This window comes from Nannobrachium achirus, assembly GCF_963921795.1.
Source record: "Nannobrachium achirus genome assembly, chromosome: 2".
Classification (NCBI taxonomy): domain Eukaryota; kingdom Metazoa; phylum Chordata; class Actinopteri; order Myctophiformes; family Myctophidae; genus Nannobrachium; species Nannobrachium achirus.
In genome coordinates, this window is record NC_137811.1 from 66,970,429 (window position 1) to 66,996,253 (window position 25,825).

At 44.3% G+C, this 25,825-nt stretch overlaps 1 protein-coding gene across 1 annotated transcript in view; it reads left to right on the forward strand.

The window, feature by feature from the left end:
• Positions 1 to 25,825, forward strand: part of grin2db (glutamate receptor, ionotropic, N-methyl D-aspartate 2D, b) — a gene marked incomplete at both ends in the record, with an annotated part of 213,335 nt that overhangs the window by 38,817 nt on the left and 148,693 nt on the right. Inside the window, 1 exon segment of the mRNA XM_080743639.1 lies at positions 9,438 to 9,552. Within this exon segment, the coding sequence (XP_080599765.1) occupies positions 9,438 to 9,552 (115 nt within the window).

The following is a 25,825-nucleotide window of genomic DNA, read 5'->3' on the forward strand; positions in this document are numbered from 1 at the left end:
GTACACAAACGTGATTTTTCTTTTAATTACCTAGGGATGTCCTGTTTAAATGACCCCAAACTATTTGTTTCAACTCCAGCACGTTCGTCAACAGTGTTACATCTTTTGATGTCAGCATGATGCAATATATTGTATTGGTTTTGGTGCAAGCTTTGCCGAGAGCGTGGGCACCTGCAGGCGAGACTTTCACAGTCTGGGCCACGAAGGCAATGGCTTGCCGTGCCCCCTCAGTTTGGCCTCGTGACTTTAGTAAAACAATAGGCCACAGTAAGGCCACAGCCCTCACCCCAAGCTGGTTTCACTGTTTCCTCCTCTGACTCTTTCCTGTCAAGGCCTTTTCTTTTAACTCCGCCGGTTGTCTTTTGTTGAAAATGTTGACAACACATAACGGCCTCAATGGTTTATTCCAGGCCGGTGGTTTCTCAACCTTTCCTGGATCAGGGTCAAAAATCTCAAAAGGCGTTTGTGGCCCGGCCCAGTGCGGCCCACCCATCTGACAACTTGATACAGGCTGCCATGTTAAGTGGTCAGATACTGTAGGTGGGCCGCAAGAGCATGTTTATTTTAATGTGCTTCGTAGTATACTTTATCCTGTTTTGACGTGTTACATCTACAGTATAAGTGGTTACCTTTTAATTATTTGAATATCAATATTATATGATCTTTAAAGTCATAGTGTTTTGCCAATTATTCGGGGGCCCACTCAATGCCCTCGCTGCCCACCGGTGGTCCCCGGCCCACAGGTTGAGAAGCTCTGTTCTGCTGGAGGCGATCTTTCAAAGCAGAACACGGTGCTCAGCATCATGGTCATAGCACCGTTCTGCAGCCTGTCAGTGATCATATACTCCCTCCACCGCCCCAGCCTCCTCCCTGTGGCACTTAGTTCTCCACCATGTTAAATGTGTGATTCTGTGGATCATAGAATGGTTCTCATCGTATCTTAGGCCCTTTGAGGTTCAATCATGGAATAATAACTGTATCTTAAGCCCCTCTTCCACCACCAGGCGGAACCACAGGGGCGTCAATTGGGTATGGCAGGGGTATGCAGCTGCCATAGCCTGGGTCCAGGGGGGAGAATACAAGTTACTTTAAAATATAAATCCATGAATGTCTCTTTGTCTATCTGTGCTGGTTATGTTGTTAAATTACATTAAAAATAACTACAAATGCAAAATTTAACAAGGTATTATAATTATATTCTCCACACTTTTATTCTCACCATCTTGACAGAATAGTAGCCTATATTCCTAGGTTCCGCAGCTCAGCTGCACAGGTGCAATTCATCATTGTTAATTGTGGCACATTTATAAGTTCCATAGACATTTTTGGGGAAAAAAATGGAACTTATAAATGTATCATTCCTGTTGCTAAGGTATGGCAACATGACTGGTGTCTTGCACGCATGTTGCCATACTTTACCTTTTTCTGAACTGACGCCACTGCAGAACCAGATCTTTCCAGAACCTGAACCTATCTTTTTGTTTCTGGTTTTGTTTCCATAGCGCACAGCCACGTTTTAGACAAGGTTCTGGGAACCTTTTTTAGGTCCTGCTCTTGATGTAGTACTAAACTTGAGTTCTGGGAACCTATGGGCTGCTCTTTTTTGGGATATTCCCGGTTTGGTCTGCTTATATGGAAACTTGGTCCCGTTATATGGAACTTGGTCTCGGAACTTAACAGATTCTTGAAAGTTTTTGGTTCTGGAACGTTCTGGTTCTAGTTCTGGTTCGGCCCTGTAGTGGAAAGCGGGCTTTAGGCTCTGCTTCAGGGAGGTTAGATCTCAGATTCTGTGTCATGCTTTCAAACTGAATGACTGGTTTGTCCAGTGTCGGATTGTACCGTGAAAATTATTTATAGAATTGAGGTCCTTGGCCTGCTGTCAGCTTGCACAGGAAATATGACGCTAATTGAACCAGTGGTATGAAAGATTAGAATACCGGCTCAGTGGCCTGGTGGTTAGAGTGTCCGTCCTGAGACCATGAGGTCAGGATGTCACATACCAAAGACTGTTAAAAGAAAAAAGGTACCTGGCGCCTGTCTGCTTGGCACTCAGCAGTTAACCCATTTAGAACGGGAAGGCATACTGTATCTGTGTCACCACTTTAGCCATTATTTTATCCTTTAACTATTAAAAAATAGCAGATATACTGTTATCAGATGTTCTATCTGATGCAGGCCAAAGCGTTGGATAACAGTGGCTGATGGATTCATGGACTAATTAAATTACAGAGGTGACCTCTGGGAGGTAAATGCATAATTATGACAAGTTGACAACACTAAAGTTTCCCAATTATGCAAGTAAACTGAATAAAAAATTGATATACAGGATTAATAACTAGGCCTACTTATTAACACAACCTCTGCCAAAGAAATACCCCTTTGTAGGGCTTCTCCGCCATGCCCGAGGAACCTGAAGATTTAATAAGCTTTAATTAAAAAAAATAGTTTTTATCGAAGCCGAACTAAAATAGGCCGGAACTAATGCTCCGGGATCGGTTTCTACACAGACACATTATGGAGCGGACCGATTAACATCGAGGGCGCAAACCGGAAGCGGATGGTCACCACGGCTTACAGATGGAGAACGGATTGATCAATTGAAAACATTTCAACGGATTTGAGAAGCTGTTGGAATACGCGAACACACGATGCATAGCAGTGTCCGATCACGCTAGATGGGAACTGGATTAGCGCCCGCGTTAACAGGTAGGAGAAGCCAGCAGTGAAAGACAGAAAAATCTTCGGTTTCCTCGGCCGTAAACAACAAAATGAGTTAAAGAGGTTAGGGTGGTTACGTGGTGCTCCACTATAGCTAAAAAATCCACAGCACTTCCCTGCCTGCCCCTGCTCAACTTCCAACACCTTTTAGAGCAGTGTGGTTCCTAACCTTTTCAGGCTGCGACCCCCACAATAATCATATTTTAACTGGGGACCCCTCCTACCGTACGAGCACTAAGAGGTGAGGCATTACGCGAGGCGTTGTGAGCATATAGATCTGCTATTTTCACAATTTCTTTAGTTTAGTATGTGAAACGGCACATGCTGACTCTGTGGCCGCGCGTCTGGTTTTAGAAGTATTAAAAAGTCCATAAATTCACTTTAGAAATGTGCATACCCGCACTTAAATGTATGTTGGTTTGTTTACTGTTGGGTGAGAAAGCAATATTGCACATTAAGTTAATCATCTGGGGACCCCCCCAAAATAATTTGGGAACCGCCCTGGGGGTCCAGACCCACAGGTTGAGAACTGCAGTGTTTAGACCTAGAATTATTGAATGCTTTAACTATTGAAAAATAGCAGATATACAAGCTCACAGTGCGGCACCGAGTGCCGCGCTGCGAGCTTGTAGATCTGCTATTTTTGAAAAATCAAGATTTCTTTTTGCAAGTATTTGAATATATCTATTTAAAAGCAAATATTTGTAACTCAAATATTTGCTTGTGGGGGTCCCTGGAACAACAATATTTTGAGATGGGAGTCCGTGGCCAAATACCTGCAATTTTGGGGGTCCTTGACAAGAAACGGTTTGAGAATCACTGATTTTTTTTCAAGTTTTTTCAAAAATATCAGATCTACAAGCTCGCAGCGCGGCACTCGGTGCCACGCTGTGAGCTTGTATATCTGCTATTTTTCAATAGTTAAATTATAAAATAATGGTTAAAGTGGTTAAAATCTAATGCGAGGTATTTGAGTGTTAACAGAACCTGCTGTACCAGCAGCACCCTCGGTTGATCCACCAACAAACCGTGGAATGTTGAAACGTCGGAAGTTAGCTGGCTGGCACCACGCCAGCCAGAACGGAGGAGGAGAGAGAGGGGGTCCGCCAGACAGGCTGATCGAAGACCGGGTGGGAGGCAAAATTAGCTGGGGGGGGGGGGTCAACACGCATGCCTCAGTGGGGATATCTGAATTTGGTGCTGGCCATCATCCATGCAAAATAGATGTTGTCGGCGCATGTAGCTCTGAGGTGGGGAAATTACCCCGGCATCTGTAGCCAGCGGACCGTGGCTCATGTATATTAATGAGGAGGGGTCTTTAATATATTCCTCTAAAGGGCCGTGCAAACACACGGAGAGCAGTGGCACTCTCCTTCTTAACAGGTAGACAGTCTAGAGCTGCATGGCTATCAACCCCGCTTCATTTAAGTGAATGCGACGCGCCCTTCATGGAATGTGACACCACACGCACTGTGCAGTAGCACATGCACATCTGCGCCAGGCCCGGCGCTAGGGGGGGGGGGGGGTGGCAAGTTGTGCGCCCTCAGTTTATATTCTATGTAAAGTCAAGAAAATATCAAAAACAACAGTAACAGTCAGGCCTGGAATTTCATCATTTTAGGGGCAAGGCCAGTTGGCCTTTACTGTTGTCAAACTTTTGAGGGCACAAAGGCCAAGTGCCAGGGCAGGAAGGCCATCAATTAAAACAATGATTTTAAGTCCACGCCAGTCATAATTAATTTAGCTTAAACATTAAGGAAGATTACATTTTTAATTAGGCTAATGTAATACCTTTCAATTAAATAAATATCAAAAAGCTGTTTATTTATGTTTTTCCATGTGCAGCGGTGTAAAGTAAGTACATTTAAGTATTGTACTTAATTTGTTATTGTAATTTTGAATAACCTTTAGTTACTAGTTACTTTTTATATAAATTATAATATTATTATATACATGAACCACTAGCCCTATTTAGGCTGTTTTTCAAAAGCTGTAGGATCAAAACGAATTTATTTTATTACATACATTTTACTTAAACATGTTGACGACAGTCCTTATTAATCATAAAAACAAATTCAGTATCACACATTGCTTTTTTCTTAGTTTCCTAGGCCAATTACCAAAAAGCAGACCATTTTACCTTACTTCACCCTATACTTTTGCGCTTCCAAAAAGTGTCCCAATTTACCTGACTTCACCCTATTGTTTTACACGTAACAGCGTAGCCTACTTTGCGCTTCATTGCAGAGCTGCCTGCTGCTGTACAGTCTCAGTCTTCATTTGGATCATTGGATTTACAATCTTTTCTTTCTTGTACAAACATGTGATTTAAAGGGGAGCTTTAGCAACACAGCACATTGGATACAGCTCGTTTTGTGTTGACGGCACTCACAGCAGGCAGCGGCTTGAAAAAAAAGGAAAGAGAGAGAGAAAAACGTTCACTCTCTTGCTGCCTTGGACATAAAGGGAGACAAATGTGTCCGTCCATGCAGTGAGCAACTGGAAAGCTGGCGTCTCATATTATCAAAACTAACTAGCACAGCACACAGGTGCAGCCAATGACATTAATGCACATTGTCGTAAAATACAGACAAGACAAGCAGCAGAGCTCCGTTTGAAGGCATTCGTTCGCACGTCCAGATGTATTCAACAGGATGCGTTAGATTTAACTCCCGTTTAGCCCGGTGATGCAGCTTTTGTGTTGTATAACACTGTGTCGCGGGACTCCGGTGGCTGCTACGAGCATAAATCGAATCTACTACTGGTCATATAAGGAGCTCAACCAATCGGGCACTGCTGTCACCGTAATGACTGGAAAATCGCGCAGATGGAAAACGGTGAAATGAAGTTAACGGACTGCTGTGGGCACCGGGGCACCACGGCCACTGTGGCCGTTTGGGCATGTCATTTTTCGAGGGGCACACGGCCAAAGAGAGGGGCAACGACGGCCATGGCCGTCGTGGCCGCCGTGAATTTCCTGCCCTGGTAACAGTATTGAAACACAGTTTAACCCGCAATTTAAAATCACCTAAACCACAGCACAGTAGCAGCGGCTGTTATTTCAGCTCCCAAAATCTGGCATCTGTTGTAGGTATTATAGATAATAAAAAGAATGTTCATTATTACTAGCCTATATAAAAAATATGTGCCCCCTCACAATTTTCAAAAGCCCCTTTAGTCATTTCATCCTGCAGCCGGGCCTGATCTGCGCGCGCGCCACACACACACACACACACACACACACACACACACACACACACACACACACACACACACACACACACACACACACACACACACACACACACACACACACACAGACACACACACAGACAGACAGACACTACGGTGACCAGACGTCCCAGTTTGGCCTGAATTGTCCCGGTCCCAACAAATATCTTTCGAAAACCCACATACACTTATCTTTTTCCCCCATTCCTGATGAAAACACCGGGTGAAAAAGAAAGAGAAGAAATGTCAAAAGGAGCTTGTTTATCGGCTGTTGGCTAATTGGATTTAAGTGATTGATGGTCCCCGTGAAAATATAGTCATCCTGTATCACATGACGGACGAACACATGCATGGCTGGCTGGCAGGCAGGCAGGCACGCAGTGGTGGCTCCAGGGGGGGGGGGGGGGGGGGGGGGGGCTAGAGGGGGCTTTAGCCCCCCCTGATGAAGGCTTAACACCCCCTAAGCCCCCCCACCCCACAAACCCAATACTGATGAAAAATATTTAAGGAATAAATAAATAAAATGTATATGAATATGTGAAAGACAATTGACTGTTTTCTTTGTAAACCATACTATAAAATCATACTTTTTATGCTGGAAAGCATCTTCAGCCTCACAGAAACCCTATCCGATCACCTACAGTCCACAGATTTGGAGCTGGAAACTGCCAATGATCTGGTCTGTTCAGTTATCCATAACCTACCGTAGGTGCGAGTGAATCACGTTTGTCATATTAGTACTTTTCATTGTTTGTTGCCAAAATGTATTAGAGGGGGCTTTAGCCCCCCCTGATGAAGGCTTAACACCCCCTAAGCCCCCCCACCCCACAAACCCAATACTGATGAAAAATATTTAAGGAATAAATAAATAAAATGTATATGAATATGTGAAAGACAATTGACTGTTTTCTTTGTAAACCATACTATAAAATCATACTTTTTATGCTGGAAAGCATCTTCAGCCTCACAGAAACCCTATCCGATCACCTACAGTCCACAGATTTGGAGCTGGAAACTGCCAATGATCTGGTCTGTTCAGTTATCCATAACCTACCGTAGGTGCGAGTGAATCACGTTTGTCATATTAGTACTTTTCATTGTTTGTTGCCAAAATGTATTAGCCCCTGCTCTAAAAAGGCCAGCTCCCCTTAGCCCTCCCCAGTCATAATTTTCTGGAGCTGCTGCTGGCAAGCAGGCACGCACACACGCACGTGAAAGAAAATAAAAATAAATTGGGTGTAAAAAGCAACTTTAACAACAGCAGAGCTTTCAGGCCTTTGTGCTCAGGTAGGGATCACATGCACCCATAGTGCACCCAAAGCTCCATGCCAGAAGAAAGGCGACTTGTGATGCCGCGTACGTACCGTACGCCGTGTACCAATCTGTGAGCGCCAGCACAGATGAAGTGTCATGTTCTTCTCAGTGGCCTTTCCTTCGCACTCTTTACATGCCGCTCACCGATGGCGGCGAGTGCAGCCATCCTCTTGGCTCTCTGAGGGATTTGTCTCTCCTCTTTTCCTTTAAAGCTTTCAGAGTGACACCGGGAGACAATTAGAAGTGTGCCGTGTGATTATCAGACGGGCCGCGCGGGGTTGGCAGGATGACGAGGCGAGCGGCAGCGAAAATTGTGTCACTTCAAAGATGAGTCTTCTGACGATAGAGCCAAGCGACTCTGATCATTCCGCCGCTGTCATGTGGAAACCTTGTATGTCCAAAAAAAAAACCTTGCTTTTCATTAAATGGAAAAAACTGAAAAAACCTGTGTTCTAAATGTAGTTATTATTTAATCACAATCAGTTCAGTCTTTATAAAACCCACAGACACACTCAAGCACGTTGTGACACCTATCATAGTCCAAGGTGAAGAGCTATCCACAGCACATTTTAGGTGGAAATAAGCTTTCCACCTCAAGTCAGAAAATAAGTGAAGGCCATCATAGTCAGTCACGGTGAAGTACTATCACTGTGACTGACTGGTCCAGGTCGACCAATCAGTGAACGGGGTGAAGAGCCTATCTGTCTGAAAAAAAAAAACAGAGATATGTGTCGGGACTCTCGGTGGAAAGCTCTTCACCGCGAGGAATGACGTAACGTTGTAGTTTTATGACTCAAAAAGACTACACCGCGGTGGATAGCTCTTCGCCGCGGTACCGACTCTGATAGGGGCTTTACATGATGATGTCTTCTAAATCCTAATGGTTTTCTGAAAATGTTATGTTTCTTAAGGCTCCACCAAAAAGACGGCGTTGTGCCGGCGTCGTGCCGGAAGTTCTCCGAATTTGGACACTATGTTGAAGACCCCTGGCCCAATTCGTTCCATGTCTCAATGGGTTAGGAAAGAAGACATTAAAAGTTTCAATATGGAGATAAAAGGTTTCTCCCCCGACCTCGACGGTTTATCTGCGGATCTGTTTCAACAGACACAAGGGCTCCTGACTGCCGCCAGTCAGTCAGGTGTGGGGACTTATCCATTTTACTATTCTACAGTGTGGGTTTTATGCTGCGTTCAGAATTCACTATTGAGCAGCTTAGTGCCCTCTTTTCCTGCAAGGATCTGCATGTTCTCCTCTCGGCATCCCTCCCCGCTCAGCTGAATCCAGGATTCAGTTGAGTATTTATTGCCACCACGTCCATCAAGGATGCTAGAATGTGTGCTCCGAATATCATACGCAAGATTTGCCAGTGTAAGGGACCGATACAGGCTAGTATAGTATATAAATTATGGAATGTAAAAATGGCCATCAGCCATACAAGACATGCGTATAAACCTACACAGTCAGTGGCAGCATAAACAAAAGTCCCTTGAGAGAAAGTAATTGCATTCGGTGAACTGATGTCAAAATCAGCTGCCTTTTCAAAAATTCACACATCCTGCCATTGGCAAGACAGTAGATTTTCAGGGGATTTGAAGAACATTGAGCTTGTAGATCAACTATTTTTGCTATTTTTATTACCTTCTCTGACTCAAATGTGTATGGTTTTGATAAACTAATAAGACACCTCAGGACTTGCGACCTCAGGGTGACATCTGGCCAGTGATGTATATGGGACCAGTTACTCATATATGGAGACCCCTTTATGATAGTTATGTTATGTCAACACATGCCCATATATGGACATTACCAAATATGGGCATTCCCATATATGTCCTTAATATTGATAACATAATATCCTTAATAATGTCCTTAATATTGACAATATAGGAATCTCCATATATGGGCATAAAACGTACGTAAGTAATGCCAAGCATGGCCTTGGTGAGTTAGGGCCTTGGTTTGATGACTGTGGATCTCCATATATGGGCATAAGGGGGTACTCTAACATTCTCATTTTCGGCCTGGGATTTATGACATCAGAAATCTCCATGTATGGGCATAAAAGGTTTTTTTCTTTTTCTGGGAATGACCATATATGGACAAAACTAACGGTTTTGGACATTCAAGGTTTCCACCCGACAACAACGATGTGTTCTGTTCTCCTCTCTCTCAGATACTTCAACAACATCACGCTGGGCGGGCGAGACTACTCCTTCAACAGTGACGGATACCTGTCCAACCCTTACCTGGACGTCATCTCATGGACGCCCGGACGAGGCTGGGAAGATGTAAGGATGTGACATCATTTCATTCTAGTCGTTCTATAAACGTGTGTGTGTGTGTGTGTGTGTGTGTGTGTGTGTGTGTGTGTGTGTGTGTGTGTGTGTGTGTGTGTGTGTGTGTGTGTGTGTGTGTGTGTGTGTGTGTGTGTGTGTGTGTGTGTGTGTGTGTGTGTGTGTGTGTGTGTGTGTTAGGGCATTCACGAATAGTCATTTTTAGTATTTGAATTATTCGACCTCAAAGTATTCGAAGAGTCGAATATTCGACAGACCGCAATGCATGACGTAACTTCCGTTAACCGCAGCACTTCCGCCACTTCCGGTGTCTACAGGTTCATGCCATTCACATCGCATATTGTGGCCAGGGTGGGTTTGACTTGATCTGGCTCCAATCGAGATGTCACTGATTGGTCCAGGTCCTGACCGTGCTTGCTGGAAGAGGGCCATAGGTTCCACACAGGCATCGGCCTAGAAGTGATGTTCTCTGGGTATTTGCCACAGTGCATACAGTAGGGCTATACAGGGGCTGCCATTAACCCATTCAGAAAGCGTGTACACATTATTGTGTATCATTATTTTATGCTTTAACTATTGAAAAATAGCAGATATACAAGCTCACAGCGCGGCACCGAGTGCCACGCTGCTCAGGGACACTTCAACACATAGAATGGGTGAGGTGAGGTTTGAACCGGCAACCTTTCCAAGTGGACTCTCTACCCACTCAGCAACATTGTCATGTGATACTTTAAGTCGTTGTGCCAGTTCACTCCTCCCACTTCTTACCACTGCTGTTGTAACTTACTGGCTCACCTGGCATTGAGGAGCCCCCACCGGGAGAACGTTACACCTCTGTCCTATACTCCTCCCATTCATCATTTCTGGCTGACAGGTGCTGAGACCTCCCCCGAACACCATAACAATAGTGTTCATGTCAGGCTGGATGCACCGCGGTGGATTGGCGCCCCCTAGACTTCCGTGGTGGTGGGATTCTATGGTTGGGGCATGTACTGTATTCTAAACCCACGCTAGTGATTCCCAAACTTTTAGCTCAAGACACAAAAGAGAAATTTGAGGTTTGCCCGGGACCAAAACTAGTGAAAAAAAGCATTATGACCTTGTAGATCTGCTATTTTCACTACTAGGCCACCCGAGAGCCCTGGCTGGCCACTGTCGGCCCGGTGTCTGTTGTCTCATAGACCAGTAGTTCTCCACAGGGGTCCCCAAATTATTTTGGGGGGGTCCCCAGATGATTAACTTAATCTGGAACATTGTTTTCTCACTCAACAGTAAACAAACCAACATAAAGTTTAAGTGTATAGAGGGTATCTGCACATTTCTAAAGTGACAATTTGAAGGACTTTTTAATACCTCTGAAATGACAAATTAAACATTGGCCAAATTGTCAAATATTAGAGGCAGAAATAGTGAAAATAGCCGATCTATATGCTCACAACGCCTCGTTGTGAGTATATAGATCTGCCATTTTCACAATAGAACCGTGTTATACAAAATGTAATGCCTCAACTCTTAGTGCTCGTCAGGGTGGGGTAGTCCCCAGTTCAAAAGGTTGAGAACCGCTGTCGTAGACGGTCTTTCTCACAAGCCATGTTTCCATAAACTTATTCGAATTAGGGAAGCGAATTATCAGAAATACGCATTAAGACAAAGCGAATTTAGCATGTTTCCATTTGCGGGTGTCATTCGAATTAGCGACGGTCGCAAGAGTTGATCGGGCTGATTTTTTTTTTCAGACCGAACCTGAGCACTGCACCGTCTGCACGTCTGACTGCTGTGACTCGGTCGCTGTCTAGTAGTGGGAAGAAGGGGTTATTATCAGTCATCATCATGGCCCCAAATAACTTTTAAATATATTACAATTGGCGACGAGTCTCTTACGAAATTGGCAAGAGTTCCTCTCAATACATAAAGCTACCGGTTCACCGGGAAAACCGTCGCGTCGCTGCACAGTGTTCATCCAGTTTCAGCGTCCTCTGGAAGGTCAGGTGGCCGATCTGCAAGCTCACAACGCGGCGCGGAGACGTGGATGCGAGCTGCTGTGATCTTGTAGATTGGGCACTTCAGGCACGCAACACCGTGTGATGAGGAAGGGTTCGCTACCGATGGCTTGACTCCGGGATGTGAAAACGGGAGGGATTTAGACACAGTCCGTGTCACTCTGTGTGTAACAAACAACCGGTTTGTTTTGTGGGCTAACGCGGCAGGGGAAATGGACCTAGAACGTCATAATCTATTCGCATTTATTGTCTAACCCGTTTCCATTCACTTTTGCGCATTTAGTTTATTCGATAAAGGCTCAAAATCCTCCTCCTCCAAGCGGATAACGTTTTTTGCGGATAATGAAAGTTTATTCGCATTTTGAATAAAAACATTTAGCGAATAAGCACAAAAAGTGGCTTTATGGAAACGCCACTACAGTCTGTGACCAGGTCGGGCGCAAACATCCTTTGAATCTCGACTCGTACATTTCGGTCAGATCTATTATTCCAGACGGATCATAATGATAATTCATTCCTTTGTTAATAAGGCAGCTTCCTGCCAATGTTTTTGGCTTCACGCCGTCCCCGGGCCCTGCCTGATGTAAGATGCTCACATCATTTGCACATTCATTCCTTTATTGTTCATTATTACAGGGGCCGGCTCTCAATTAAAAGTAATTGCACCAGTGTTAGCTGGCAGTGAAATTTGCATCTACGGTCCCTGGGCAGGTACCGGTAGATGAAAAAGTCTCCCCCCAAAAAACTACGCACCAAGACCAGTACAAAAGACAGCAAATACACGTAAAACATTATTATTATTTTTTTTGCACAGAACCAAGAGTCCATCAGAATTGTTACGGTGGTTTTGCTCGTGTCGAGATGTACACTGATGGTATAATTTCACATTTGTCAAAATACAGTATATCGTGAGGGCATGAGTAGAAATCATCTCTCTGCGTGGAAACCTTTTTAGGAAATAAAAAAAAATACCTGTGTTGGTTGAGTGATCCACTGGATCCGATGTATTTATTGTGACCGAAGGTCGCAGTTTAGTATGTGAAACGGCACATGCTGACTCTGTCTGTCTGGACGTGTACACTTTTTTACGCTCTATGGGTTTGCCGCTCTGACATCATGTTCTGACATCGCTGTGATGTCAGGGGAACCACTCTTAACAGAATGGGTTTGCCTCTCCGACATCACGCTCTGGCTTCACTGTGATGTCACACTAACATAATCGCTTTTATGCCCATATATGGAGTTCCCTGATGTCATCAATATTAAGCCCATATCTAACAGGACTTCATATGGGAATGCCCATATAATATGGAGGCCACATCGGTCACACACCACACTAACAGAATCCATATATGGCCAAGACAGCCCATATCTGTGTGGCTGGTTCTACATACAGGGATCTCCATGTATGGGCATAGGGCATAGGACTTTCACATAACGAATACTGAGTAAGCATGTTTGGGCTCTCACAGCTTATCTCCATAATTATACAGTACATGAATCTTCATATATGTGTGTCTCCATATATGGGTAACTGGTCCAATATACATCACTGGTCAGATGGCCAAGACATGGCGTGACGTCGCTTGCCTTACTAGTCTGAGGCGTCTTACTATAGTTATTAAATCACACGCTCTTGTTGATACGTTAACATTTTCATTGGTTCAATATTTATAACAGTTAAAAAAAGGTAGAACCCGCACACCAAAGCATACAAAAATCTTCTTTAAAAGTCTTTATTTAGCTGACAAAAATATGTTTTTGTACCTGCTATGGTATGTCTCTTTAGCCCAGCACCTACCAGTCCATGTGCGTTACTGTATGTTCCCTTTCAATATCACACATCACAATGCAACACTTGAAATATGATGATGATTAAGGTTTCTGACAGACAGTGAGGATATCACGGCATCTCCAATGCCCTGTGTGGGGCTAAAGAGCACAACCAAGAGGAAGCAACCTAGCAATAATTACGAGCCAAGAACAAAGCCGTCCCCAGTGGATCAAAGCATCTTGATCAGAGCTTACACACGCTTATCTCTTTGATCGCACGGCACGCGTCAACTCCGTTGTTTTCTGCCTGGAGCGCATTTGTTTATTATTCCCATAGCTTGTACGCGGGTGGCGCAAAAAATTAATTCAACTCATGTCCGGTTTACCTCCGCGATGTTGACACGCTTCGCAGGCACCTGGCATCTTCAGCTGTGATTGACTAATGAAAACATTTCAACGTTCTGTTCTGTTACAAATCAAACGTGTACGAGAGAGTCGACTGCCGGTTTGCCCATCACCGAGCCTGCCCGTTGTTTTGTAGAAATGCTGTACGTGATTTGTAGCGACAGAGAAGCCATTAGGGGAAGGAGCGTGGTCTCCCCCACCCCATATTAAAATACATTTTTGTCATCTCCAGCTCTTTATTATCCCATTTAGGCCTAAAATTACTGAATGCTTTAACTATTGAAAAATAGCAGATATACAAGCTCGTAGCTATGTAGCTTGTAGATCTGCTATTTTTGAAAAATATGAAAATGTGTGCAAATCTTTGAATATCTCATTTTTAAAGTGAACATTTGTAACTCAAATATTTGCTTCTGGGGGGGGGGGTCCCTGATACAAAATATTTTGAGACGGGGGTCGGCGGCCAAATACACATAATTCTAGGAGTCCTTGACATGAAAGAGTTTGAGCACCACTGACGTAGAAACATGCGTTTAAATAAAACAACCTCAGAAGACACTTATAGAATCGAGGCAAAATTGGGTCAAAATTCAAATGTTCGCGATTTTTCAAAAATAGCAGACCTACAAGCTCGCAGCGCGGCACTCGGTGCCGCGCTGTGAGCTTGTAGATCTGCTATTTTTCAATAGTTAAAGCATAAAATAATAATACACACGCGTATCCGTTCTGAATGGCTTTTAAACAGAAAATGCATGTTCAGGTCAATTGAGAGAACTCGGACAGGACACAGACTAAACGAGTGAAATTGGAAGTGATGACGCGAAGGAATGAGCAGACAACATCTGGAACTGGAACACTATAGAAATTAAGCTGACAAATGGGTTACGCTGTTCCTGATTGGCTGAACAAACTCTCCATAGCAATGATTAACTATCAGAATACAGTGCTTTGACCTTTTAACAAATAACTTTTAGTTTCAGGAAAAAATATATAAATAAATCACTTGCCCTACCTTTAAAGTAACAGTTCTTGCGTAGGTGCACTTAAAGTAGTTCCTCTCCAGCCACTGTGCTGACTAGTCTAGCGTTGCGGAAACAACAACCTGAACAGAGGGTAGAAATATCTGTGTCACCACTTTAAACATTATTTTATGCTTTAACTATTAAAAAATAGTAGATATACAAGCTCACAGCGCGGCACCGAGTGCTACGCTGCGAGCTTGTAGATCTGCTATTTTGTTGGTGCAAATCCTTCTTTCTCTTGGTGCCTGGCTGGAACACAATATTTTCAGATGGGGGTCTGCGGTCAAATATATATAATTCTAGGGGTCCTTTTGACTTTTTTTTTTAAAGTCTAAATGGGTTAAAGTAACAGTACTTGTAGTCAGGAGATATCTTAAAAGTCCTGGAATAAATTCCTTACCAAAAAATGTCTTCACCAATGTGTTTGTAAAGGTCTCTTATACAGTTTCCCTAGGAGAATCCGTTGCAGCTGCTGAAAGTTGAGGTCCCATTAAATTAACTATACAGGAATGTGAGCATGTGAGGGGTCAAACAAGCAATGGATGACTAAACCCTCATCACTCATCACTAAACCATATTTTTGTCGGCCCGTTTTCTGTCCAAGGAATGTTTTTTGTGCAAAACAAATGCATGCAATGGATTCAGAATCATGAAAAAAACCTAGTTTGACCCCTCACATGCTACTTAAAGAATATTTATTTTTGTGTGTTTTATCCAGTTAATTTAATGGGACTCCAACTTTCAGCATTCTCCTAGGGAAACTGAATTTCAGTCTTTGTGAGATGTGCGTGTTACTAGAGACCTTTACAAACACATTGGTGAAGAAATATTTTGGTAAGGATTTGACACTATTTCTGAAGATATCCCCTGACTATTGAGTGTAAATGCACCTAGTTCCTCTCCAGCCACTGTTGCTGACTGTAGTGTTGCTGAAACAACAGCCTGAACAGAGGCTAGTGGCATGCAGGTCACCTGGGGATCATGTTCCTGTGGAGTTCAGCCTGCTTGGCAGTGGGCGCCCCAGGCAGGTTGCTGTACGATTGACCCTCTCTCTCTCTCTCTCTCTCTCTCTCTCTCTCTCTCTCTCTCTCTCTCTCTCTCTCTCTCTCTCTCTCTCTGCCTGCCGTTTGCCATCACATCGCTGGCTCCTTGTCTTTTCAACATCCCACAACATCCTGTTTCATTCATCTGCATCCGTTAGATGCATAGTGTTGTATACCGCTGTCTGTGTCACAGCCGTTTCCCTCTCGCGAGCCTCTTCTCATTAGGAAACGTACGGTACAATGCGACGACTAATGGATTTTATCGTACTTATAGAGCATGGGTCTTCAACAGGGGGTCCGGGACCCCTAGGGGGTCCTCAGAGTTACTACAGGGGGTCCTCCAAATCTTCCAATCCTTTTTATATTAACAACTTGAACCCTAGTGTCCATATTCTGAGAACTGTAGCCAAAAATAGCAGATCTACAAGCTCACAACGCCTCGCGCCGGCTATTTTTGGAGCTTTGGTGTAGAGGGGAAAAAGAGCAGACCAAGTACAGAGTGAAAGGTAAATTTTATTAAGTATTGACGGTTCATTTGGTTAAATATCTGAAAACACAAATTGACATGAATCCAAAATATACTGATGATTGTGCTGTCAAACAATGCAACTATATGGAATCCATGATAAGGTTTTGGGGGTCCCTGCTTCATCTGTCTCTCAACTAAGGGGTCCTTGGCCTGAAAACATTGAAGACCCCTGTTGTCTCGTCATACGTAGCATAGTTACTAGTAATATCTAATATGCACTTATAGATGTGCCAAACTTCACACGTCCTGCCATTGGCAAGACGGATATTTCCAGTGGATCGGCAGAACATTGAGCTTGTAGATCAGCTATTTTTGCTGGTTTATGACCTTCTGACTTTGAAGTTTAAATCTATGAAGGTGGATTCTGCTTTTCAATGGGAATGGAGTGGTGTCTTGCCATTTGCGAGCTTCTGCAAAAATACACTCCATTCTCCATAAACAAATAAAAATAATAACAGGGAGAGAAACCTGTGGAAAAGATGCATTTGCAGGGTCATCTTCTGGAAAATGTAAATCGCACATTGTTATTTGTTATTCATTTCATTAGCACCACTCAACATTTAATTGCGAGGTTAATGTCCTTGTTTTTGGGATGATGTTGATGGGATACAATCTTGTGATTAAATGTTGAGTTTTAGTTCAAATAAAAGGAATAACAAAGAAGACATTAATATACAGGTATGGTGTCATATATTGGTGATTGGACACATTCTTCTGGGGCGGAACATTTGCCAAAAGAATGCAGATCTACAAGCTCACAACGCGTTGTGTAGATCTTCTATTTTTTGGCAAAGACATTTGATAGAGAGTGGAAAAAAGACTGTATGAAGTATGTATAGTATAAGTACCTTTTACCAATAGAGGTTTTAAATGGTACCGGAAATGCAGCTCGGCAAATAAAAGGTGAATTGATCCCAGTGCATGACTGAGGACGACATCAAGATAAATTAAATCTCCACGATACAAGTGTTTTTTTATCATGATAAACGATAATATCGCTTATCGTCCCATCCCTAGGTTACCTATTGCAAGATTTCACATATTTACTTTGGCTTTGACTTTCACGTAAGCAAAAAGCCATTATACATTTGACATTTGATAATGAGATCGTGCACTGCACTCACAAATGCACATGCACGCAAGCGCGCATAAATCAATGTCTTGTCATCCAGGCACTTTGTGGTTTGACTCAGGTCTGCATGCACACACCATTCCCACGCACGCGCACTCACACGCACGCACACGCACACACCTGACAGTGATGGTGTAAAGTAATGCGGTGCGGATCGATAGCTGTCGACTTGTTTCCGTGCGGATCCTCCGCTCTCGTCTCATTGGACCGAGGAAACCACTGCTGATTGGTGCATTTAATGGATTTGACTGCTCTAGTCCAACACACACACACACACACACACACACACACACACACACACACACACACACACACACACACACACACACAACATCAACACCACGTGTATGTGTGCTCGGGATGTCGCGTGTGAGCGCTCGTGTGTGTATAGGATGTCTTGGAACGTATAACATGTACTCATCACATGAGTGATTTTTCCTTACCTTTTCAAGAATATTTTTCTATTTTCCGATCGATCTGTGTCTGTGTCTGTGCGTGCGTGCGTGCGTGCGTGCGTGCGTGCGTGCGTGCGTGCGTGCGTGCGTGCGTGCGTGCGTGCGTGCGTGCGTGCGTGCGTGCGTGTGTGTGTGTGTGGGAAAGAGGGAGAACGAGCACAAGCACACCCTGCATCTCAATGCATATTGTACAAAGACAAGTTTTGCTCAGAAATCCTTGTTGTGGGCGCCTGTCACCTATTAGAGGAGTGTGTGTGTGTGTGTGTGTGTGTGTGTGTGTGTGTGTGTGTGTGTGTGTGTGTGTGTGTGTGTGTGTGTGTGTGTGTGTGTGTGTGTGTGTGTGTGTGTGTGTGTGTGTGTGTGTTTTTCTTCATCCATTTAATATGGAGGGATTGGACTTCCCTCAGAGATCGCCGCTTGTTTGCTCATGCACACATGGTTGATGTGGTACAAACCACACACACACACACACACACACACACACACACCCACACACACACACACACACACACACACACACACACACACACACACACACACACACACACACACACACACACACACACACACACACACACTCACATACACACGGTTGATGTGGTACAAACCACACCACACAGTACACTCCTAGGAGCATTCACACACTCACATTCTCACACTCTCACACGCACACCTACATGGGGCCAAATCTCACACAGCCGCACATAACGATGCGCCCACCCACACAAGAACATATGCGCATGAGTGCAAGCGCACACACACACACACACACACACACACACACACACACACACACACACACACACACACACACACACACACACACACACACACACACACACTCTGGTGGGCTGTTAAAACCAGCGTGCGTGTGTGTGTGGGGGGAGGGGGGGGGGGGGGGGCATACTCACTCACTGCTAGTGCTACCATGTTCCTCCGATCCCTTTCAATTAGAGAGAGCCCCCTGCTCTGCCCCTTACACTGGTTGGTACAACCCTCCACCCCCTCAAACACACACACACGCATGCGTACACACACACACGCACGCACGCACGCACGCACGCACGCACGCACGCACGCACGCACGCACGCACGCACGCACGCACGCACACAGACACACACACACAGACTCACAAGAAGACTGAGTGCTTCCTTCCGCACACATATTTTTCTGCATGGACACACGTGCGCATGCGCATGTGCACGCGCACACACACACACACACACACACACACACACACACACACACACACACACACACACATTCTGTATAAGCTCACATCAGAATGCCAACACACACATGCGCACGCAAACGAGGGCACAGAATGCCATCGTAGAACGATATACCAATTCTGTCTTTCACACAAGAAGCACAGGATGAGGATGAGACGCATTGCCTGGCTGTTTTGCACATCCTCGCTGCTGGCTCTGGCTGCATAGTTAATGTTGTCTTTACGATGCCTGCGTCATCACCGCTCCGCTCAGCAGCAACACAGCCAAACAACACCTTCAACCCCAGCATCCATCCGTGTTGTGGGGGAAGCCTTCGCAGAAAACCCACAGGTCGACTACTTTGCTTACAACCACGCTTTAGCCAACATTGGGTTGGGTGACAGGTTTTCCTCCAATCAGGATAGAGTGGGGCCTTCCTCCAATCATGGTCGAGTGGGGGCGGGCCTTACGTGCAGCAAGGCCCGCCCCAACTTGATCATGATTGGAGGAAGGCCCCCGCCTGTCACCTACATGAAAACTGAAACTGAAACTTAAAGGGGTAGTTCCCCTATTTTTTTTTTCTATTGATTACTCACGCCATGGAGACTTGAGTTCAATACTATGTTTTTGTATTTGTCGCATTCCTACGACAAAAATGTGATTATAGTAAATTTTACCCCCATTGATGGGGACCCAAACCGGAATCAATGGAGGTAAATGTATTATATATTTGTTTCTCTTAGGAATGCGACAAAAACCCAATAATATTATTGAACTCAAGTCTCCACGGCGTGAGTAATCAATAGAGAAAAAATCATTTTAGGGGTGAACTACTCCTTTAAGTGAAATCACTTACCCTGCCTTTAATTGTCGTCGCTGAAAATAGCCGATCGACATGCCAACATATCCGCTCAACCTGTGACACACTGACTTATGAGATAGATACAGTATCATATGTCTGGTAAAGCTAAAAAGTCTGATTGTCACCGATATACTGAATCCAATAACCTGCCTGCGGCCCTATCTGACCAGACATAGAGAGACAGGCACATGGTTGACATCTCTGTGTCTGTCAGTGTACAGTAAATGTTATTATCGTGGGTGCCTGCTGGAGGAGATTTAAACTCCACTGAGTGCACCTTTTCTAGTCATTTTCTTTTACCTTTTGGACGATTGCGTTTGACACTGTGTGTGTGTGTGTGCGTGTGTGCGTGCGTGCGTGCGTGCGTGCGTGTGTCACTCTGGCCTATCTGTATCCTGGCTGTGTCTCCGGAGAGGGATTTGATTGAGTGTAGCTTGAGCCACTTTGGTCGAAGTGCGGGCGAAAACGCTGTCAGCTGCCCTGCTCCTCTTCCTCACAGCTCACCTTCTTCCTCTCTCTCTCTCTCTCTCTCTCTCTCTCTCTCTCTCTCTCTCTCTCTGTCTCTCTCCTCTTCTCTCGTATTCTCCCCTTCCTCTCTCTCTCTCTCGTCTTCCCAGCTGTCCTAACAACCATGTGGTGGAAACAAAGTTCTATTACTCCATTACGTCCCAGAGGCAATTGTTATGCTTTTTTGTACTCCACTAAACTAAAGCTTTAGTTCTTAATAACTGTACTTTGCCGATTTACATAAGTACATTAACCACTTAATGTATTTGCTGGCCATTGGGAAAAGCGGGACAACTCCCGAACGGCTGGTCCATTCCTGGCCTGTCCAGGCCGGCCATTAAAAAAAAAAATGTCCGGCCCACAAAGTAAATATAACTAATTTTATAGGCCCACTGGCTTGTCTCTCATGATCTGAAATGGCCAATCTTTGAGTAGCAGCTACAGAGAGAGTAGCAGCGGCCCACAGAGCCATCACATTGGCCCTACTGGTTTGTCTATCATCTGAATACCGGCCCACTACTCCCTAGCTTCCTTGACTACTCCTAGATGGTCTACATACAACATCATTAGACTCTCTTTATACCAGAAAAACGATGAGACCTAAAATCACAGTAACCGATCATCGGTTAGTATTTAGGGCCTCGCAGCGTGCCCGGAAGGCGAAAAAATCTGGTGCGCGGCCAATGACCGCGCGCAATGAGGGACTCTCCAACTCCTTTTCCCGGGCTGAATCAGGGGCCCTTCTTTTTACATTTTGAGTACTTTTACTCTGGTAATGCTGATACTTTTACTCAAGTAAATGTTTTAATAACAGACCCTTTTACTTAGCCTGACACCTGAATTTTCATTTCGTTTCACTCCATTATTCAGTCTGAAATCTCTTCCTACAGCAGCCGTTTCTGGGATGGGTGTCTTCTTCGATTGGTTCGCCGCCTTATCAGTCACAACCGTAGCAAAGCAGATGACGTCGTTATGTGACCCTCATGGTGTTGTTATGTGGCTGGCTAACATGTTGCTATACTTACAGTACTAATCAAAGAAACTTAACAGAATAGGAGCGCTACTAACTAGTAATCAAACACAGTAAAACATGTCTGCTACTCCTGTTTCATAGTGAGATCAATACGATCGCATGTTACCGCGGTGGGCGACACAGCGTTTGTTTATGTTTGGGAATGAGTCGAAATGACGCTGATTTGCCGTACAGATTGTCAACCGAGCGAGCCTCTCCATTGAGAGAGTCACCAGACCCCTGAATCGCCTAAACAAATGTTTTAATGGGAGTGGCTAGTGATTCAGGGGCTGGAGCCAGGCTACCTTTTACTTGTAACAAAGTATTTCTACATTGTGGTATTACTACTTGTACTCTAGTACTCTGGCAAAGAGTACCTCTTCTAGCACTGTCTGCTTTCTCTAAATCCTCTTACTGTCTCCTCTCGCTCTCTCCTGCCAATGCCTGCGTTGGCACAGACAGCCAGTCAAACCTAACACAGCTGCCAAACTATATATTAGCTTCCTGCTTAAGTATTCATATTGTGTCATGTCTTCGTGTCAGTATGCGTATGTGTGTGCCCGTGTGTACCCGTCTAAAGTGTGCGTGACCGCTTTTCTGTGTGTGTGTGTGTGTGTGTGTGTGTGTGTGTGTGTGTGTGTGTGTGTGTGTGTGTGTGTGTGTGTGTGTGTGTGTGTGTGTGTGTGTGTGTGTGTGTGTGTGTGTGTGTGTGTGTGCGCACGCGCGCGTCACCTCGTGGGTGAGAGACTGCACGACGTTGCCCTGGCTTTCGCTTGTCATGCCACTTATGCCATTAAGACCGGAAACGCATCTTTGTTACGTGATATTTTCACCACTTTAACCATTATTTTAAAATAGCAGAGCTCACAGCGCGGCACAGAGTGCCGCATTGCGAGCTTGTAGATCTGCTATTTTTGGGGGAAAAAATGAACATTTGTGCAAATCTTTGTAAATCTTTGCTTCTGAGGGGTCCCTGGAACAAAATATTTTGAGATGGGGGTCGGCGGTCAAATACCTCTTTCTAGGGGTCCTTGACATTACCACCACTGCACCACTGATGATAGAAACATACGTATTTAGAAGACATTTGTATGTATTTTTCAGGCCTAACTCGGTTATTTTGCCTCCAGGTGATAGCAGGGTATGTCAAATGATACCGCGCCTGTGGTCCTCCCCCCCCGTCCGTCCACGCTCTCTCTCTCCACTCGGCGTGCAACAGGGGCCCCGGTGGGGCTGTCACGGGACTATATGTTCCAGATAGAGCTTCCCCCGGCGACAGCATGTGCACATAAACAATGCATAAAAAGAGACAGGAGAGGGAACAGGGGTGCAGCTATGGAGAGCGGTTGCTACCGGTGGTTACAGCAGATGGGGATGCGGAGCGGGACCGGAGACGTTTTTTTTTTAAGGGGTTGGTCGTCACCGGCGCGGTGTAGCTGTGTGTGTGTGTGTGTGTGTGTGTGTGTGTGTGTGTGTGTGTGTGTGTGTGTGTGTGTGTGTGTGTGTGTGTGTGTGTGTGTGTGTGTGTGTGTGTGTGTGTGTGTGTGTGTGCACATGGTGTCGTTATTTTGAGCTGAGGTTACATCATTGTGTCAATGTGTGCGCCCGATGTTTGCTTGAGTTTGGTTGGTTTGGTTTGGTTCCAGTTAAAGAGGTGGTGCCATAGTTTTGTACTTGTTCTGTTTTGTATGTGTCTATGGAGTTAACATTACGCTAATAGACATTATAACCGGGTGTGGTTATAATGTGCAAATCTGCCTTCCCTGTGTATGTTTGGTTTCTTCCTGAAAGCTGAAAAGCCTCAGAGTCAAAAGGCCCAACTGAAAAACACTGAGTTAATGACATCATAAGCTCAGCCCCACCCCTTTTACCATTCACCCAACACTGTGGGTGTGGCTAACTTCAGCTGGGTCGCCAGTGCCACCCACCCACCCTGGGAAAAATATGACTTCCGGTTGGTTCTAGCTGAATTGGCGGAAGTGCTGCGTTTAACAGAAGATTACGGCATGTGGTGCGGGTCTGTTTACATTCCCCAGCGAAACAAACACAAAGAGTGTTGCTCTTAACTCGCTCTTAATAGGTGTAACGTTGTCCGAATTGATGTTTTTGTTTGTATATTGTTTATTCTGAGCACAACCGATGAGGAAGTAGAACAATGTTTCTTTCAGCGGGGAATACGTTTGCAGGGACACCGCACTGTGAAAAAAAGACAACTTCCGGGAAGATTTAGCCCCACCTCCTAGAACTCTCTGATTCATATCTTAAAGGAGTGATACAGACCAAAATAGGACCCCCCCCCCGAATGAGAATCTTTCCACAGACCTTCTTACCTTGTTAGGTTGATATCCCTCATTTCTGCCCCTGTTCTGAGATCTGTAGATTAGTCCCCACTGCTAAAACAGGCTTATCGTCTCTATCCAAAAGCACCCATTTCGGCCGCTTCCAAAAAGAAAATGTTTATGAATTCCTAGACATACCAGACACGCTGTTGTAGCCTGTGAAGGGTTAATAGCCTGTTTAACAGGGCTAAGGAAAGCGATGCTGCCTCGAGCTCTCGCAAGATTCTCGCAAGACTTCCGCTCTAGCTCTTGGAGCGAGGCAGGAAGTGGCCGTGCTCATTGCTTTGTTTACATAGAATGCACAGAGCGTCTTGCTAAAACACCGTGTGTGGTGTCTGTAGGAAGCATTTGTGGACGATTCATAAAAGATTTTTTTTTTTGGAAGCGGCCGAAATGTGCGCTTTTGGATAGAGACGATAAGCCCGTTTTAGATGTGTGGACTAATCTACAAATCTCAGAACAGGGGCAGAAATGAGACATATCAACCGAACCAGGTAAGAACGTCTGTGGAAACATTCTCATTCAGGGGGGGTCCTATTTTGGTCTGTATCACTCCTTTAACCCTAAAGGCCCAGCGTTGCTTTTTGGCAACGTTTTTTAAATCATTTTTTTTTTAAATGTTATAATTAGTTTTCCTGTTCTTTTTTCACATTAACATCACCATTAAATCCTATTGTTTAGTATTACAATGCCATTGGCCACGATATTTGCATATAAATACCCCCCACAGAGACTGACATTCACACTTCCCAGAGAAGTTGAAATTCCAGCTTCTGGACGAACAACATCTCACTTTTTAACTGAAACTATTCCTCACTAAAATATAAGTAAAATGCCTGTAATATTGTTTTTTCGTGATCCTTAGAATGTCTAGAACATGTACATATTTTATTATTGTGAAAATATCCCCAAAATGCAAATTAGAACATGTTTTATGATTTATGGCTATAAAACCTTACAAAAACATTTTTAATTTTTTTAAATTACATTTTCCTGTGATTAGGACTCCTACAACACCATCTGATTTTTTTCAATTTTTTTGGGCCAGTAGAAATTACTTCGGGCCTTGCAGGGTTAACCAGGCTTTTCTTTTCGCAAATGAGTAAGGCTGGCTACGCGAAGCTACCACCCACCTGACAACCAGGCATACTTAACTCTCCTACTGCCAGATTATTTATTTATTTATTGGGTCTGGTGCCATCAAAAAGCGGCTTACCTTTGCGACGTTATAGTAGATAGACAGACAGACATTTATTTATTTATTTTTATTTTTTTGGGTTGTGCAATAGTGCACTTTGGTCTGCCAGGCAGCAGAGGGCGGCGTCATGCGAGAATGAATGTGAATTTGCCTGTTATGTGTTGAAGAAGAAGAAGACCAGTCACTGGCCACAGAGCCTTACAGCCAGAGGAAATCAACAAGGAAGTGAATTGTTCTCCGTTGATGTTAACGCATAATGGATTTTTTACACCATCACCGCGGAAAATGTGTTTACAGTAGACGGCCGCGCGACCCCTCATCAGCTTACAGTCATCAGACGAACGAACCGAACGAGCGCCGTATTGGCGGAGAGGTCTTGCGAAATCGGGCGAACGTGAACGTTCAAAGCGTTGGGAGAGTTAATGAACTGGTGGGTGTGGCCACATAAAAACATAATTTCTGTACACTTTCTGTATACTTTTTTGGAAAAAATCTTCCACCTAGTATAATCATAATACCTCTTTAACGGTTGTTGTTTTTTATAATGTTTATCAGTGGTTCCCACACAGCGGGTGTGTGCCGATCGAGGGCACACTGGTATTCACATTTATTACATAAGTAAAAGTATCGATACTTCAATGTAGAAATACTCTGTTACAAGTTAAAGTCTGGAATTCAAAATTGACTTGAGTAAAAGTACAAAAGTATTGGTCAAAATTAAAAGTATAAAGTACTCATTATGCAGAATGTCCCATTTCAAGTATTCAAATGTATACAC